The sequence below is a fragment of the Tachypleus tridentatus genome, chromosome 8 (assembly GCF_004210375.1).
Source record: "Tachypleus tridentatus isolate NWPU-2018 chromosome 8, ASM421037v1, whole genome shotgun sequence".
Taxonomy (NCBI): Eukaryota; Metazoa; Arthropoda; class Merostomata; order Xiphosura; family Limulidae; genus Tachypleus; species Tachypleus tridentatus.
In genome coordinates, this window is record NC_134832.1 from 44,639,806 (window position 1) to 44,659,061 (window position 19,256).

At 32.5% G+C, this 19,256-nt stretch overlaps 1 protein-coding gene across 5 annotated transcripts in view; it reads right to left on the reverse strand.

The window, feature by feature from the left end:
* Positions 1–616: 616 nt before the first annotated feature.
* The window catches only part of Cep97 (centrosomal protein 97kDa), a 64,992-nt gene continuing 46,352 nt past the window's right edge, over positions 617–19,256 (reverse strand). The window contains exons 15-17 of one of the 5 annotated variants that reach the window (XM_076448696.1): positions 14,639–16,302; positions 7,464–7,500; positions 617–5,643 (exon numbers count right to left, since the gene is read on the reverse strand). In XM_076448696.1, coding sequence (XP_076304811.1) covers positions 16,027–16,302 — 276 coding nt within the window. In that variant the 3' untranslated portion in view covers positions 617–5,643; positions 7,464–7,500; positions 14,639–16,026. Of the gene's footprint in view, positions 5,644–7,463; positions 7,501–14,638; positions 16,303–19,256 lie in introns of those variants that run through there. The other 4 variants (XM_076448697.1, XM_076448698.1, XM_076448699.1 and 1 more) reach the window with 4 other exon arrangements.

The following is a 19,256-nucleotide window of genomic DNA, read 5'->3' on the forward strand; positions in this document are numbered from 1 at the left end:
AAAAACACAACCACAATATGGCTTCCACCATCATTGCCTACGGTCGAGTTCAATGCTTAAGGTACACCGCAAGTCAAAATGTCTAAAGCAGTGCCGTCACTCAGTATCATTTGCTAATGTAATTTCTTCTTTCTGCTAAAGTTAGATGGTCAATCAACAATTAACTTGTTTAATCTTGAAAAAAAGACTTGTTCATACGTTGCTTACTTCAAATTGCCTGCTAATTGGTACGAAATTTTGCCTGCAAAAATGACCCCAAAAAATCTTCAGGCCTTCAAATTGGAGGTTATGCCTCATCCACCCTATTTGCCAGTTCTTGCTTCATCTGATTACACCTTTTCAGATCCTTACAACATTACTTAGATGGAAAATGGTATGCAAATAACAAGAAACTCAAAACAAACTTAAGATTGTATCTTGAACCCAAACCAAAGGAATTTTATTCACGAGGAATCCATAATTTACTTAAAAGATGGAATTAAGTCATAGAATATGAGGACAAATATGATCATGATTAAATTTGTTATTGAAGACAAATTTTTGTTGAGTTTATTAAAGTATTGAAAGCACAACAATACTTTTTTTCCAGTCTGATACTTGTACTAACACTGAAATATTACAATGAACAAAAAATAATTTATTTCTTAAACTGATCTACATGATTCAGATAACATTTTTTTCTTACTTTATATTTGCAGTTCATTTTATAAAAACTTTTGTTTGTAGTCAAGCACAAAGCAATACAATGGGTTATCTGTGCTGTGCCCACCATGGATATCAAAACCAGATTTTTGGTACTACAAGTGTGCAGAGTTACCACTGAGCCACTGTGAGCTTATAGAAATGACAAAAAATTATAAGAATAAAATAGAGGATTTCCAAGTGATATCAATGTCACATCACTAGTTTAAAACTAAACCACAATACTTAAATATCCATTGAATACACATCACTGAAAACAAAATTTATTTGAATGTACAAACTTAAATAGTACAGCAAATAATCTTGCACACAGGAAGCTTTAGTAAAATAAAAAATGATACAATGAATACAGACATTGTAATAAATTCAAGTCAACAGATTTATTTACTTACAAACCTTAGAACTGTTTCTTCTTCATTACTCTTTCTAACAAATAAACTTGGGTAACCCACTGGACATACTAACTACAAACAGACACATATTTAATAAACAATATTTTAAATATTTTAGCTCTAGTTTGTCAGGGGTATTCAGTATCGTACTTTCTAAATCCCTGGCTAAAGCTTTTTCTAACTCTGATTGTACAATATGAACAGAATTCCTAGTTTTTCATCATACAATCAGGAACTATGGTAATATAATTCTTAAGAAAACTTTAAATAGTTAGCATATCAGTCTGAAAAGTTTATAAGTGAAATTTTCCAGTTAGAAAAATGATGACCTGTATAAACTAAATCTCCAACCTGATCATTAATTCCAAACAAACAAATTGAGTAAGTATCATTAAAGTTAAAGAATCAATGAAGTTTCAACGTTTTGTCACAAAAATAGGAGAGTATGCAACATCATGACTTGTCATAAGAAATACTTAAATACAAATGTTAATAAATCAATACCAAAATATTTTCTAGTTTAATCACCATGACATTTTAATAGATGCTCTCTTAGAAATGAGAAGTTTCTAACTTCTTTGGAACTATATCATTCATATTCACTTACAAAGGGACATCACATCTTCCATTAGAACCATGAGTTCTTTTCACATATAAAAAAGTGATACACACACACATACATATATATATATATATAGATATAAATAACTCCAAAACTCAAAAATGGAAACAAACTCAATAAATGACTAAAATATATTTTTCCTCATTTCAAAATTTAATTTTGAGTTTCCTTATAATCTTTCAGGGTGTTGAAAGAACTGTTTAATATTTGAAAATGACCATATGAAACTATCAAACTCATATTTTGTAGTTATTTTGGGGTAGGGTGGATAATAATTTTTCATACAAAAATATGTTAAACAGTAACAGATATGAAACATGAGAGTACAGAAAATACAAGTGACCTCTCCACAACACAAGTAGTATTAGTTTTTTTTTAAAAGTGTGGTTTAATGTACTTATTGCAACCAAGGTAAAGAACGTTTTATAATTGAAACAAGACCTTATAAAGCTTAGAAAACACTTAAAATTACTTTTCTAAAGAGATGTTTGATAACAATCTTTTGCACAAACACATACTCATATACACACACACATGCATGTACACACTGGGTGAGAATACACAGACAATTTTAAATTTTACAGATGTTTCTTCCTAAGTTATTTTAAGAATCTCAATTCTGCTTTACTGGTAATTTACATAAACACAATTTTTATAGGATAGTGTTTGCTAACAACCCTATTTTAATTTCTTATCTCATAAAATGCATTTTTCTTTCATCTAAAATGACAGTTTGGATCCTTCATAATAATTGAAAGACATGATGATTAAATAAAATAAAGTGGCATAACAACAATAACAAAAGAGCTGCACTTAATAAATGTCAAAGGTCTTAAGTTTCATTGCACAGGCCTATACAAAATTATAGTGATAGTCAATTCCATAAATATTGACATGTGAAGTTAACTACAAAAACAGAATAATTCCACATTTTTAGACAAACAAACAAACAAAGTATTACTATGTTTACTCACACATTTTTGTTTTCATTTAACAGAGTCAAAAGGCGATATACCAAACATTTCAAACACATGGGAAAGCTCAGTCTTATTATAAGGTTCCAGATACTTTGTTCAGGAGACAAAAAATTATTTAATATCCTTTCACATTTTAGAATTAATACAAATAAACCTTTTGAGAAAAAACTTACTTTAAATAATAATTCTTATCAATTTGTTTTTACATTTAGACTAATACCTCAAGGAATCTTGAGAAGGTTGGTATTAAATAGTTATCAGGTTTAGCTGTGCATTTCTCACATGTTTATTACAGTATTATTAGGTTAATAGTTCTTTATGCAGCTATGTGTACCTTATAAGAAACTGATTAGGTAACATGCTGTTCTTTATAGAACATAAATGTTGTTAGTATTACACACTGCTTTCATAATATTAAAAGATGATAAAAAATTATTGAATAATTAGTGTTAGGATTTTGTTATACGTTTTCCCCACTTTAGCAGCCACCACACTGCTCATCACAGGTACGCCTTCAGCAACACTATTATTTATACAACTACTGAATAAATTTAATGTGTTGTGTAGAATTAACACTTGGGGCCTAATAAACACCAGAGACCCAGTTATAAACAAAACATATTAAATATATATTTGTAAGCCTATCGTGTAGTTAAATGTTCATATTCACCAAATTAATTTTTTTAAACATTAAACTTAGGCAATTTTTAAAGTAAGAAATCATAAACCTGAACTTAAGGTTTCTATTAGAGTAACTGTAGGTGATTTTAGGTGTCAAACTGTAATTAATGATTAGAGCCAAAATAGCCAGCCATTGATATCCTTATGTTTTACACTGCATAGAGCATCTAATATCACTGACTGTAAGTGAGTGATAGAGTGTATAGATATAATGTGAAAGAAACATTTTGGTCAGTTTAAATGAACATGTGTATAAAAGTATTCAACATGTAAAAACAAAAAGTTACTCACATATCCTGCCAGAATATATTTCACTATTATTATTTGCAGATTTAGCTGATACAACAACATTTAGGGTTAACCACAGATTATGTTATGTATACGCTTTTCACTCTGAAAACTTTTATTATGCTATGATTTTACTAAAAGCAGTCTAACATTGTTTCTTCTACTTGAAAGGATTTGTTCAAATTTACAATTAACTATACTGTATACAACTACTTAGAATTTATGTTAATAAAACAAGCCATATAAAACTAAATAAATGCAGGTTATGTACCTCAAAACAGAATATATTACAAATATACATCATGCGATATAGTAATATCATTGTTTAATATTTTACATAAATTAAGATGAGTGATGTTATAATTGTAAACATGGAAAAGACACCAGACATAAACGTAAACCAATCATTTGTATAATATATATTCTTAAAGTGTTCATTTAATAAACTTAAATACTTATAACATTGCATACATAAACCAGTACTTTGTAATAGAAAAAAGAAGTGAAGTGGTCAGTTAATATTTAATAATATAATGAATACCTAAGTAGTTTAAACGTTACTTAACTAAACAGTTATGAGAAGAAATCTTTAACTCATCTTTTGTACTAGTTGCATGTAGTAAATACAACTGAAAATAATTTACAAAAGCTCCAAAACTTACTTGACTGTTAGGCTTTCAGTGAAGAACTATAGAATTTTTAAAATGACAAAATAAGGGCCTTCAAGAAGTGGTTAGAAATGATTATTTTTGATCGTTTGTAACTTTGAACTTGTAGCTACAGGTTAAGGTTTCTGTAGAGAGCACTACTAAGCCTCAGAAGAGTTTTTATTAACAGCACAACTTGTTCACATGATGCACAAGAGCTAGACTAGTAATAAGCAAAGGAAATGAGGTATAAACTTTAACAGTGTATTAATAATGTTGGTACTTTATAGTAGGTCCTATCACCACAATGAAAATTGTTTTTCATATTCTAAGACTACAGATAAATCTAATTGATAAAGGACAAATAATTCAATGATGTTGCTCAAATATGTCAGACAGCTGTTCAAAAACTCCAAAATGGTTTGTGTTGGAATTTATACATAAATACATCTGATCATGCAGAAAATTACTATTGACAATACTGTATGGTAGTGTTGCTTTTCTGAACAACTTGGTTCTTTGTAAACTGTTCTGGTAATATTTTTTTTAAATTATAAACCACTCTTTCTAAAACTAGTTTCTTTATAGCCAATTTCTTTATTTCATAAATCAATTACGACTATTCCTGTCTGAATCAGAATTTTTAGGCTTCTTCTTGTTCACTCTATTCAAAGTATTAATCTCTATGTCTTCCTCTGCTGTGAACCTGGAACAGTTACCATCCACTTCTTCCTCTGCTGTGAACCTGGAATGGTTATCATCCACCTCTTCCTCTGCTGTGAATCTTAAATGGTTATCATCCACCTCTTCCTCTGCTGTGAATCTGGAATGGTTACCATCCACTTCTTCCTCTGCTGTGAATCTGGAACGGTTCCCATCCACTTCTTCCTCTGCTGTGAATCTGGAACGGTTCCCATCCACTTTTTCCTCTGCTGTGAACCTGGAATGATTACCATCCACTTTTTCCTCTGCTGTGAACCTGGAACAGTTACCCATCAGAATTTCCTCAGCTGTGAACCTGGAATGGTTACCCATCATGCCTTTCTCTGCTGTTAACCTGGTACGGTTACCACCCACTTCTTCCTCTGTTGTAAACCTGGAATGGTTACTATATACATTTTCTGCTGCTGTAAAAATGTGATTGTTATCAGCTGATGGTGTTGGTTGTGACTGTGAGGATATAGGGAGTGGTGGAGAGCATGAAACAGGTCTGGAAAGATTGGTCTGTACTAAACCAGGAATATTAGCCCCAAGCTTGCGTACATACTTCACTTGTTGTGGAGAGTCACTACTTCTTGTTGTTGACATTTGGATTCTATCACTTGAAGAAGGACCTGAAAATGGAAAAATTACCAACAATAAAAATAATAGATCTCTATCTTATGATATAGATTAATAGAGCTAATATGATATACTTAATTTTTATAACATATACCAAAGTGTGTTTGTGTATGTGTATACACGTACGTTTATGATTTTAGTTCATCGATTCAGTACACACATATATTCTAAGCTATCTTTACTTTATTATGCTACTTTGTAAGTATACTAGTTTTAGATCATAAAGTGTAATATCCTATAACAAGACTACTAAATTTTTTAATATTTTAGTGAACCAATATAGGTTTAGAATATAATTATTACTTAGAAATATAAACTGCAATTTTGAAAATTTGTTCAGATACGAATTTCAACAGTTAGATGTTTAAATTTGAAGATATAACTTGTCTTCAATTTTATAGCAAAAGATTTTGTCAAAAGTATTTTAATTAAATGTCCTAAAGATAAAAGTTAAGATTTTTCATCCTGCAGGACAAGTGACATACAATTCTTACTTGTCCTAAACAAGTTTTATTTGTCCTACAAGATGTTTCAAAGAGTGTAAGTTTTTTCAAAGTCATAATAAACATGGTAAAACTTTAAATGCTGACTTAATTCTTGGCAGAGGTTTCCAAACATTTTTGACTCATCTCAACTAAGAGTTTAGTTACACAAGTCTATACAATTGCTAAATAGTTTAATGTACTATCTATAACACTGGCCATTTGAGATATGCCACAAACAGTTGTAATCACTTCCCATGTCATATATACACAAAAAATCATGCATAGAAAATTAATAATCATTCTGTCCTCTCTTTCCAACTAAGATTACATAAACAAAGAATCCTTAAAAAGACAGGATAAACAAGAAAAAAACAATAAGAGGGTTTCATTTTCAAAGATTTATGGAGCTGTTAGGAAATAAGATGCTTATGCCCACAGTTATCGTGTAAAGCTGGAATGCAATGCTATGGAAAATACCTTTGTACAGATACTTTATAATTATGGATAAACTAAGAATTAGTTTAACATAATTTCAATTAATGTTTAGACAATATACTGCAATTCTTCAGTGCATGGCCTTAATTATTGCACCATTCAGTATGACTGTTTAAGAGCATCAAAGGCTGTGATGATGAAATAAACCTACTGACATAACAAAAACAACAAACAATTTAATGAAAAACATAAAGAGAAGATATTGAATGAAGAATGCTAATTTATTTTTAGAACTTCCATCTATTACTCTAAATACGAGTTAACCTTAATCAGCTGAAATAAATTACTTGTCTTGTCAAACATGCATATAAAAAAATCATCTTGCCTTTATTCATCTATTAAGTAAATATAAAAGACTTTTTAAAGCCTGTTTTTATACTTAAAATTACAATTGCTTTTTTGGCTGTTTTTAATGGAAGCCTGTATTGGATTATTTGAAAACAAAGTGTTAAAACAAGAACAAGGATAGTCTTCCAAAGGAGTCTCATTAAAGTAATTTAAAAGAAAAATTATATGTGTTAATTTTCAGAACTTCAGTGCTTCCAAGCTCTACCAATCAAGTAAAGAATCTGTAATGCTTATTATATAATTGCAATGTGTCATTTTTTAGTGCAGCTAGGTTTGAAATTGATTATTACAAAATTGGCTACATTTGTTTTTGCCAATATAAAATCACATAACTACCTCCAATGTGTAAACAATTTCTTAATCCCATGAGTAAAAAATATATCATAATTAACAAGCTTTCCTTTACATAAAAAAAAAATACTCAATACAAATTTCTGAATTATTCTAGTCTTTTCATTATTGTTAGAAATCTTAACAAAAATTACCTCCTTCAGTTTGCAAGTAGCCTTGAACAGTGCATTCCTATTAAGGGAGAAAATAATAATGTTATAAAAATTATAAAAACTAGTTGTTCACAGATAGTAATGTTAGAAAACTAAGATGTAACACAAAAAATCTTAAAATCTGTGTTTTCATGCTCAACAAAATTCAACTAAAAAGAAAGAGAATTAACCATGCTCTATAAAACAGAGTTACTTAAGTTGGTACTCTCAACTCCTTATTCTCTGTTTTAAGTGTATTTTCCTTTCTTTCAATTGCAGTTTTTGAAATTTTAAAAAATTTATTTAAACCTTAAGGTCACACGTAAATTACCATGTTTTGGTGGCAACTTTGAAGAAGAAATGGTGTGTTAGACCAACTTCTTATACTGAACTCTGCATAAGTGAGAATTTAATCACATTTCAAGAAGTACAATGAAACTTCCATAATCTTTTTTGGATTGGTGAAAATTCCTTCCAAAATTAATGTTTTCTTAAATTGAAAATGTATTTCCCATAATACATACTTACTCTCACATTTCAGCTATTTCTTGACTACCGGGGTTTCATCCTTTGCCCATCTAAGCATTGCTCTGATTTCTACTTGCTTACTCCAGTCTTTTATATCCTATTTGATTTGCCCTTCTAGATATTTATGATGTGACACTCTTCACCTACAACTCTATTCTGGTACTGTATATAACCACCTCAATCAGATAATGTTATCACTTTATCAAGACTAACTCAATCCCAGTCTCTAACACCATCTCTAAGTAGGAAGTAAAGGTGGTAGAGTGTCAGAAGAGATATTATTGGAAATACATTTTCAATTTAGAAAAATGTTAACTTCCAAAACATACTTACTTCTTCTACCATTTATAGCCAAAACCTCACACTGAGAAGGTGAAGGAGCTGGTGATGGCAATATCCATACTGAAAGCACCTGCACAGATCATGGAGAACTGCACTACATCCAGAACAGGCATGCTCTTTACCTTGAACTTAATTCTTCTATCAAGTGTAGAATTGTAACTAAGTAATCATCACTATAGACCAGCCCTAACCAGATATCCGAGTTTCCACTACTTGGGGTTGGAATTATAAGGTTATAGTCTCTATATTACACTTTGATAGCTGAGGCACTTGGACCACAACATTAAATGCAGATACACCTTTGATTGGATCCCAATCTATAGCTATGTAGTGTTGTGTTTCAAACCACCAGAATCACAATACTTAAGCAGATAAACCTTCTCCTCCACCTGAAGAAGTCCGAAATGCAACACTCCAAAACTGGTATGACAGAATCATGTATGCCTAACTCAGCCAAAAGAACAGAACTCGTTCAGTCTGGAGTTATGAACAATCATCTTCACTCCCTAACTGAGTGGGTAAGGAGCCTTACACTTGCCCCTGGAATTACAGGGAGAATGTGAAACAACTGTGCTCAACCAAGGACCCAGGCTATACCACTCGACACTCAAAATTACGAAAAGAGAGTAGACCTCCTTCCATGAACTATACACTAAACTGATAATAATTGAAAAAAAGGGCTATGCATACCCCAAAAAGTTAGCTGAGCATCAAATATGAACTAGTTTTATGAGCAGGTTGGTAATGATCCTATCAACATTGGGGGAAAGATACCCTGGGGCCTGGGTATGAGGGTCCCCACTTCACCCTCTTCTCTAAAAGTAGAGGAATTCACTCTTAACACTCTTGAGGAAAGCCTCTATGCAGCAACTGGAAACTGGTTGTGATAAGAACTCCCTAGCTCCACTAGTAAAATTTGGGAAGTAATGCATGTTGGAGTGCATGAGGAACAGTGCTCTGGAAACAGTGTTATAGGTGAATGAAGTTCCCTAAATTTTTAAAAGTCCAGCATAAAATGGTAATACCAACTGGGGACTTCTCAGGTGGTCTTATGGAACATCTCACTTCTATAGAGCCTGTTGTTACTGGTAATAATTATAGTGAAATAGCAAGTACTAATGCAGAATTGGTTTGATAAAATCAAATCTGTTTGGGCAACACTTGCCACAGAGTGGGATCCTGTGAAAATAAGGTAACAGATCTGAAACATAAAAATGAAAATACTCACTCCTTTAGATAATCTAACAGAAATAGTCAAGATAGCAATAGGGGGCAGGCAAAAATCCTTAGGTGAAGAGACTGCCAGATCAGTCAACTGGGTGGGATCCACATACCACTCTGTATAGTGATCTCTAACAGGCAATTCAAGCAGGCTGCTGAGAACATAGGAAAGAGAAATCTGATTAGATGTTACTCACAGAAGATACCTCAACCAAAATAAAGGTACAAATGCAGGCAACAAAAATTTCAAAACCCTAAGGGACATTAACAAGATTGAAACCTGATTGTATATATAGAGAAAGAGTGAGTAGATGAATACTCTGTTTGACAGAGTGATGAGTAAAAACAACTGGTCTGAGGAAGTAGAAATAATGAGAAAGTGGTCTGTAAAGAAACAGAGCAAATTACTCTTACCAGTGATTATCCATAGTACAGCTGCCACAAAAGATAAACCTGCAGGTAAGGGGATAGATGGCATATAAGAGTCAGGTGTAAAAAAAGGAATAGGTAACCTGAATCTACCTGTTAGGTAACTGGAATGGTCACTTGGAACAAAATACCAAAAATAATGTTAGGAATCTGGAGAGTACTGGGGGGGGACTCAAAAGTATGTAGTTGAAATAATCAAATGGTAGTTGATAAGGGTGTCATAAACAATGGTAATTTTAGAAGATGCAAAAACCTCTGTGAAAGAGCCAATTTATAAACATGTTATGTTAGACACCACCCTCAATAAAAAATGCTGATATGCACTTTGAGAAAAGTGACTTTTGGACTAAGCAGAAACTAAGCCAGATGCATGTCAACCTCAGAAATTAAACCACAATACTGCATGAAAGACAGTATAACCTCTATGACACCAGAAGTGAAGCTTCTGGATAGTCAGTTGTACCATATCTGATCATGACTGTCTCCACAGAGAAAACCTAAAAAGAAATGGAAGAGTTGGACATACTAGAATGGACCACAGAAGCAGAAACTCAGATGTAGCCACCAATCTACTGCAATCAACAGGATCTGACAATGGGTTGTAACAAACCATATTTCATACCATGGATAACATATGAAGTGAAGAGAAAGTTGAGGGTGGTAATCCCATCCTGTCCAGATGGAAAACCTCTATAACCAAGGCCTAAAGATGAACTACTGGAGACCAAGTTGCCAATAGTTGGGTGATCCAATAAGAAACAATCCACTGGAACCTACAGATGCTACATCTATTCCGTTGGGAGAATCTGTATGGATTGAAACAGTGAACCTGCATCACAGGCACAAGACCCCTCAAATATGGCAAACAAGAAGAATGATAAGAACAGACTAGTCCTGAGAATGGAGTCCCAAAAATTTGAAAATAAAGAGCTCTAGACCATATGCCTCCTTGATGAGAAACATAAGACAGCAAAGTTGAATAGACAGTGTGTAGCCTAAACCTAACAATTTACTACTTAAGAGGGCCAGACCATGAGACCTTGCATGTTGAAGAGCATCCATGTATACCCTGAAATTCCTGACTTTTAGTATATGTAACTCACCCCTGAAGCAAAGCATCTATGAAAATAATGTAACTCTGAACACAGTGGCAGTAGAGCAACCCAATTTGTAGTAATATCCCAACACAGCTATTCAAGATTGAAGAATGATCCCAACTAAGGAAACTAGATAACAGATGTGTACAATCTCTGGTCACTTAAAGACCAATGAAAGAATTGCTTATGTTCTTGTCCCAAAGGCACAAAGTATTTGAGTGATACCCATATTTCCAGAAGAGAAAGAACCATCCATGCAGTGGGAGAAATAGATGTGATTAAGTGTGGTGTCTTATTCCATTGCATTTAGCAAGAATAAAAGACAGCTGAGCTTGAGTGAAAAATTAAAAATACCCAGACTGGTTACATACTGAATTGAAGTAAGAATATGTGTCACAGTTCAGAAAGAGAAGCTGAACCTGAAAGTAGAAGCAGCATGTGATGGTCTAATAATTGATAAGATGTTGCCAGCAGTAACTAGTTATCCATGGAATGGTGTGTGCATAGTACAAAGGAGTGAAGGGGAGAAAGATTTACATAATACAGCAATAAGCCTATGCGAGACTGAAGGAAAAACTTGAAACTGCATTATCTGGCCCTTGTGTACCATAAATGTTGACAGTGGTGGGACTCCAAGGCTAAGCCAAATTGCTGATAAGAGCTAACTAAAATCCCACAAAACAAAATCCACACAGATTGAGGAGTGATTAATTTGTGAACATTTGATAATCTAGGCATTGATAGACAAGAAAGATCAATGACTAGATATCAATCTCCTGTCTTCATAGGCCTAACAGTTAACAGGGAAAAAAAAAAAATAAACTGAAGAATTAGCCCAAGTTTCTCTCTACCCCCAGACCAACCAGACTCAGATAATCCTACAGACTGGGTGGATAATAATGGGGAAGATATGAATTAAATGACCAATTGTGACCTAAGGACCTGTTTAAAGTTACCACATATTTAGAAATTTTTGGAACCAAGCATCCACAGCTCCTGAAGGTATATAATATTCATCAACAATGTTGGTGATCCAACTAAGCTGTGGAAACCCTGGATACAGAATGAATCTATTCTAAGTGCTAATGTACTGAGGAAATGATCTTGGGGATTGATACTCACAGCTATGACAATCCTTGTAAGAGTCGTTGAAGTTTGAGATTCCAATTACAACTGGGAGGAATGTTGAAGCCAAAGATTGAACAACACGCTAACAATGTATCCAGCTTGTCCTCAATGAAACTCTTGATCACGAGTTTTCCAACAAAGTAAAGTGAAAGGAAACAAAACATTGAAGTTGAATCGTAAGTTTATAAACTTACTCTGTCCCATTAAGGGAAGCAAACTTACAAAGGCAAATAACAAACCTTGACTTAGAACCATGAAATTCAAGGAGTAGATATTATTTGAGTCAGAAAAATTCTTCCACTTGGTGGTGGTAGGCAAAATCACAAGTCCAAACAATGTATCAGAAGGTTTAATTGTCCCTTAACATCACAAAAAGTAAACCTTCCCTTATGAATCACAATTTTGTGCATGGAGAAAAAAATTCTCCCATCTCTTTTAGCCATCAATTAAGTGCAGGTTTAAAAATCAAGCCCAAAACATCACACATTTAAATAACCAATGAAGGAAAAAAAAAACTCAAAGGCAGCTAATCCCAAAATGGCTTCCCTTTTGTTTTTCATAGGTCATGGGATGGCTGAAAATCCAACAGACTAAAAAGGAAAAAGTGAGTCTAAAGTCTCTCTAAAATGCTGAAAATTTCCCTCAAATACAGCCTCTGAGATTCTTGGAGGAGCACCACATATCCAAAAATATATTTTCATCTCACTACAAGTAAGATTGCTGACAATCTCAACCAAAATGATCCCTCCCTCTAATTGTTGTGCAATGCTAAATATCAGAGATGGTAGATAGGAGAAACCAAAGTAACCTCTGTGCCAGAAATAATAATCTGGGAATTCATACCATAATTAGTTTGCCAACTGGAAGAAAGAAGACATTTTTTCTTTTGAATTATTATTATTATAAAAGCAACTAAATAACATAGTAACATCCAAAGTATCTTCAAATGGTTATAATAATAACACTTTGTCAAGAAAAAGTGTTAAAAGTATCTGAATGAGGTGCCTATGTACAGTACCAGGACAGAGGGTACATTGACCTTGGTGGAGAGTATCATGAGAAAAATACAGCCAAGGGCAATTAAGATGGGTATTAAAAAATTGGAGTAAGCAAGAAAAAAATCAGATTAATGCCTAGATGGGAAAAAGGAAGAAACCCTGTAAGTTGAGTAAAAGCTGTAGTGTGAGAGAAGGCAAATATGTTTAAGAAACAAGGCTACTCATGTTCAGAGACATTCAGTTTTGATCATGATTTGTACAAGAATAGTTTTCATGTTCATTACACATAGAAGACTCTTTGAAGTTAATAAAAACAGCAATAAATGTCCTCTTTTTTTTTAATACTTTAATTTTGACAAGAATTCCATAATGAATGCATCTTAGACATCTGAAAAACACTACTATTCAATGTTGCATCTGTAACTGAGACAAGATTAGATATGCTTTTCTGCAATCTTCCAATATATACTGACTGGTTTAACACCAAAATTAGGTCTTCAATAGGAAAATTACTTTACAAAATGAAATGAATTTTTGCCCAACATCTTAGCACAAATGATGGAAGAACTTATTTTCAAATGAAGATTTCTGTAAGAGATGACCTGATAAGTACAAAAGTTGTATTGTTCAAAAGCTCTAACATTAAAATGTTGAAAGGCAATTTCAGTGCTTTACAACTAGTATTGTAATTACCACTCACTAATTTCTAAATGACTAAAGTCCAATTTTAATAATTGGAGAGATTAATAATTTTGTTTTTCATTGAGCACAAGATGTCTCTTCTTATAGAATTCTATTTATAAGCCATATGCAGAACAAAACATATTTTATAGTTTAGTCAGTTCTAAACTGGAATCTGAGGACATGATACAACAAAAAATTGGGTAACTGTTATATTTATTAGATTTTTCTTTTACAGTGTCACAATCTTTATTTCTACTATTTATTAAATATAAGTACAATAATATTTGAAGTAAAAACACAAATTTTAATAAAAATGTGTTTTTGTTTTTTTTATTTAATAAAACTTGTATATACAGTAATTCTATCTAAAGTCTACAACTTTAGAGTGGCATTTTGGAATTAAAAAAAAAACCCAAATGAAGACAACGCTAATTTAACTATAAATGTGAATAATTTACAAAGTAAATAATATGAAATAATACTAACAATTTCATAATAACTTTTTTTTTTATTTCTTTTAGTATAATTTACATGAAAATCTTCTTTACACAGTAACTAACTTACTCTAATTTATTCTAATATTTAAGAAAAGTATAATTTTTTTGTATTTATTTTTAGAATGGATAAGTTTCATTTTTATGTTATAAAGCACCACAAAGTCTTTAGAATAGTTTTGACCAGAAAGTTCCAATGAGCTATTCTTTAGGATTCATTGTAGTACAGATAAATTCAATCAAACATCTCCACATACCTGTTTTACAACATGGGAAGTTGCAGTGCTGTCTTTAGAAACTGTAAAATCACAGTGTATAACACTTTCTCCAACTTCATTCTCATGGGAATTCTTCTGCCTGTATACAGAGTCAGTGGTTATTCCTGATGATTCATAAACATTTTGTAGGGAAATGGATGGAACTTCTACAGTTTCTATACTAAATGTGTCTTCATTCTCACTCTCCTCACCATTTAAACCACTCACTGTAGTTTGTAGAGAAGCAGTACTTGACACTGTTAATGTGCTTCCAGAAGCATTTCCTGAAATGGTCAAATGAATGATATCTGTATTCAACTCTTCATGATGTACTGTTGTATTAAGCTGATCTGAAAGTGTGTGGTGAGATAATGTACTCTCTGCATCTACAGTTTCTTGATCACTAAAAGTAGACTGGGCTGAAAGAGCTTCTGCTAAACTATCATCATCATCACTTGTGTTGTCCTGTAATGCACCAATGTTTTCAACTGTATAAGTTGTTGATGAAGTATCATCTGATCTAAACTGATTATCTTCTTGATTATCAAGTCTTATTTGAAATTGTTCTGAAATAGTTTTGCTGTCATCAGTTACAGAAGATGTGGCCACTGGAAGAGCTCGTCTATGCTGAAAGTCCACGTCTTCTCCAATCATTATTTTCATGTCATCAGTATAGAAAGGTAGCCTACTTCGAAGCTTTGCTGATTCTGTCAAGTTGTTTCCAATGTCTGTCCTTTCAGGTGTTTGAAACACAGTTCTAGTATTTGACAAGTGATGGTCTGGTCTTGTCAGCAATTTAGGTAAGTTCTGGCTTGATGGTCTTGTTGGCGATTCTGGCAAGTTTTGGGCTGCTGCTTGATCATCATCACTCTGATTAATTGGTACATCATAGGGAAGGTGATCATGAATAACAGGACCTTGTCTTTGAAAAAGTTCATCACTGTGAGATGTGGTATCTGTCATGATTGTATCAGAGCTATGCAAAGTTAAAGATGTTGTTGTCAGGGTGCTTAGAACTCTGGTGCAGGAAGCAGTAGTTATAACAACACTTTCAAAATTGCTAAGATTAGTAACCAAAGAAACAGGTACTTCATAAGCAGAAGCTACACCACTGTCTCTAGAAGATGACACATTTGAATTTCCTAGCCCAGAATCTTGGAGAAGTATTGCAGAGAATCCATTTGTTGGTAGCTCTTCCTCATTCTCAAAACCATATGTTTGATTACTATGATCATTTGAAGAGGACAGAAAATTAGTTTTCCCACTATGGACTTCTAAATCAATCTGAGGTGAAGAATGTGAAACAGATAAAGGTTGGATACCACCAACAGTTGGTATTAAGGAAGAGCTCTCTATTGAAGAAGATGGAAATGCTATTTGTGGTAATTCTAGAGAAGTTTCTTCATTTGGCATAATTTGATCTTCTCAGAGGTTGCACCTTGCTCCCAATTTCTAAAAACCTGTGCAGTTCCATCATCTGAAGAGGTTTTAACAAGTTTGTCTTTAACTGTTCCTTCCTTTTGCTGCTGTTGGCCACTTGTTAATCGCTGAGCTGGTGATGGCTCAGAAGAGATGACAGGAAATGGAAAACGGTGGTGTGGGCTGGTCTGTACTGCACTGTCAACTTTTTCAACCTTTGTTGTATCTTGCAAAATTGGTTGAAACTGAAATTCAGATGTTTATAATATTTAGATTTATGCTAACATGCACTCTTTGAAATGACTTCAATGAAAAAAATTGAAAAACAATGTTCTAAAGTTTAAAACAAAAGTTTTAGAGTAGATATTTATTACTTAGAAACAACAACTAATACAAAACTAAATTAAAATTTTAATTTGAAAAAAGTCCAACAATAACTTTATTACACTAGTTGCCACTTACATTAGGTGCTTCCTACAGAACTTTAAGAGGACAAGAGGGGAGAATTTTCTATTTTTAATATTATCTATTCATATATTTTCATTTCTAAAACTATTTCAAATCAGGGTATGCTAATTTTTTATTTATTTATTTTGTTTTAAAGGCTACATATAAAAGTGTGCTGCAGTCTGATACTGTGTATTGGATGAAAATACTTGGTTGAAGGGGGGGGGGTGGGGGTGAAACTGCTACAGAATGTGAAATTGAACTTACTGATGGATATTCAAGTTTAATGCATATAGCTACATGAATATTACATTATATCAATCAATCTGTGGTCTCCTTTGTTCATACAATACATAAGGATTACGAGTCACTATCCTAAATATCTGTTTGCAAGGGTGGTACTTTTGCCAACAATTCCATCATTGGGATGAGATGAAAAATGCCAAATGAAGAATCTTTCAAACTATACTAAAATACACAGCTGAAAACAAAATAGTTATTTTCATTCAAATGATATTACTTTTTTTATTTTCACACCAGTAACAGTGAAAATCTGAACATGTTCAACATAACATTGTTGTTGTTCGCAAAACCATCAGTAACTTTTTTATGTATGAATAACACTGCAATTGCATTTATTTAATAGTGGCAAACAATTGCTACACAATGTGCTATTTAATTCACTGCAGTCATGTTTCTCACAAAAATATGTTTACAATATAAAGCTAACTTTTCTTATTGAGACTGTTTTGCAACAAAAAGTGCCTACAAATAGAAAAATGGTAAATTTAATAAATTTCAAGGTGCATAATAACTAATACCCCTGAACAACAAAGTATGAGGGTGAAGGGACATGGTAAAAATCCCACTGCTCAAACACAAGAGACTTGAAATGATTACATTTCAGGACAGTGCTCTACTTGAAAAAACAACAACAAAAAACAGTTTAATCAATCAATATCACTCATTTTGTTAAGTCTGTAAACATAACAACATATGTATGACAGTTGAATTATACTTAAATCCTGCATGTTACAAGTATTTTATCACTTCTTATAATTTATAAATTGTTTTGTTTTGTGTAATTTTTTTATTAAAAAAATTGGTTCAGTTATAAAATTAAAGAGAATTGGAAAATCTTCTAGTGCAAGATACAAGTGGGCTATATTAATATATTTTCATATTTCTCTTAAAACATGAATTGCTTGTGAATATTCACTATAATGTTGTAAAAATATTTAAAATATTTTATGATCCAAATATTTTGAAATGACTTTCTTTGGGAACTTAATGAAACTATGAAATAAAATATAATAAAAATTTTCCTTAGAAAATGAAGTGTAAATAAACTGTTTTGAGGACTAAAATGAAATATGAAGTGTGCAAGTTATATATTTTATGTAATCTCTCATTTTTAAAATGGACTGTTTTATAATTTCCTTTATTTTACTTTGATAATACAATGCACACAACGTACATTAGTGTACTTTCTGTTTCATAAAAATAAAAAAAATCAAATACAATAAAAAATAATAAAATTAACAATAAAAACAAAAATAATAAAAATTGTCAACATGACAAATTTTTTGTGCATTAAGACATCTGTCATTAAATTTCCATTATAAGCATTAGTATAACCTATATATGTATCCTTGCAAAAGTATTCACCCTCTACTGATAGTCATATTTTGATGAAATACAAATAATGTAAACAATTTTCTAATGGACTTGTTCTTATTCAAAACTCTAATAATCAAACTTAACCATGTTATGTGTGAAAAAGGTTGAATGTCAGCAAAACCTGCAAAGAAAATATATAAATTGAAATTTGTTGATTGCATATTCAGTCCCGTAAGTCAGTATTTGGTGAAAGAACCTTTGGCAGCAATTATTGCTGACAGTCTTTTTGTACAGAACTCTACCAGCTTTACCATAATAGAATGGTATAATTTTTGCCCATTCTTCTGGGTGAGACTGTTCCAATTCTAATAAGTTTATTGGGATCATGGATGAATTGTAACCTTACCATAAAGTTTCTACTGGATTCAAGTCAGGGCTTTGACTGAGCCACTCCAGAACATTCACTTACTTCTTTTGAAACCACTCTACTATGGTTTTTAGCTATGTGCTTTTGGTCATTGTCCTACTAAAATATGAATTTTTGACCCAGTTTTAGATTCTGGGATGACTCAATGCAAGACTTCCTCTGGAATTCACCAGTACTTTACACCATCCACCTTCCCCTCAATCACAAGTTTCTCAAATCCTGCTGATGAGGAGCATCACAATAACATGATGTTACCACTACTATGTTTGACAGTTGGAATTGTGATGACTGAGTTTTGTGTTGTTGGGCTTGCACCAGCTCTAATGCTTTGAATTTAGACCAAAAACTCTTTGTTTTCTGTCTTGTCTGACTACAAAACCTTCTGCACATGTCTGCAGTATCATCTACATGCTTTGTCACAAACTCCATTTGAGGTTTAAGATGATTCATCTTGAGTAATGACTTCGTTCTTGCTATTCGTTCATACAAGTTAATTCTGTGTAGAGGCAGGAATACTGTTGATGTGTTACCACTGACTCCCATGCCAGATATGGAACTTTGCAAATCCTTCAAAATCACTGTTGGCTTCACAGTAGCATTTCTAAACAGTTTCTTGCTTGTCTGACCACTTAGTTTGGAAGGATGACTTGATCTGGATGGTGAGTAGTGGTATGAAACACATTCCACATCTTAATGATGTACTTC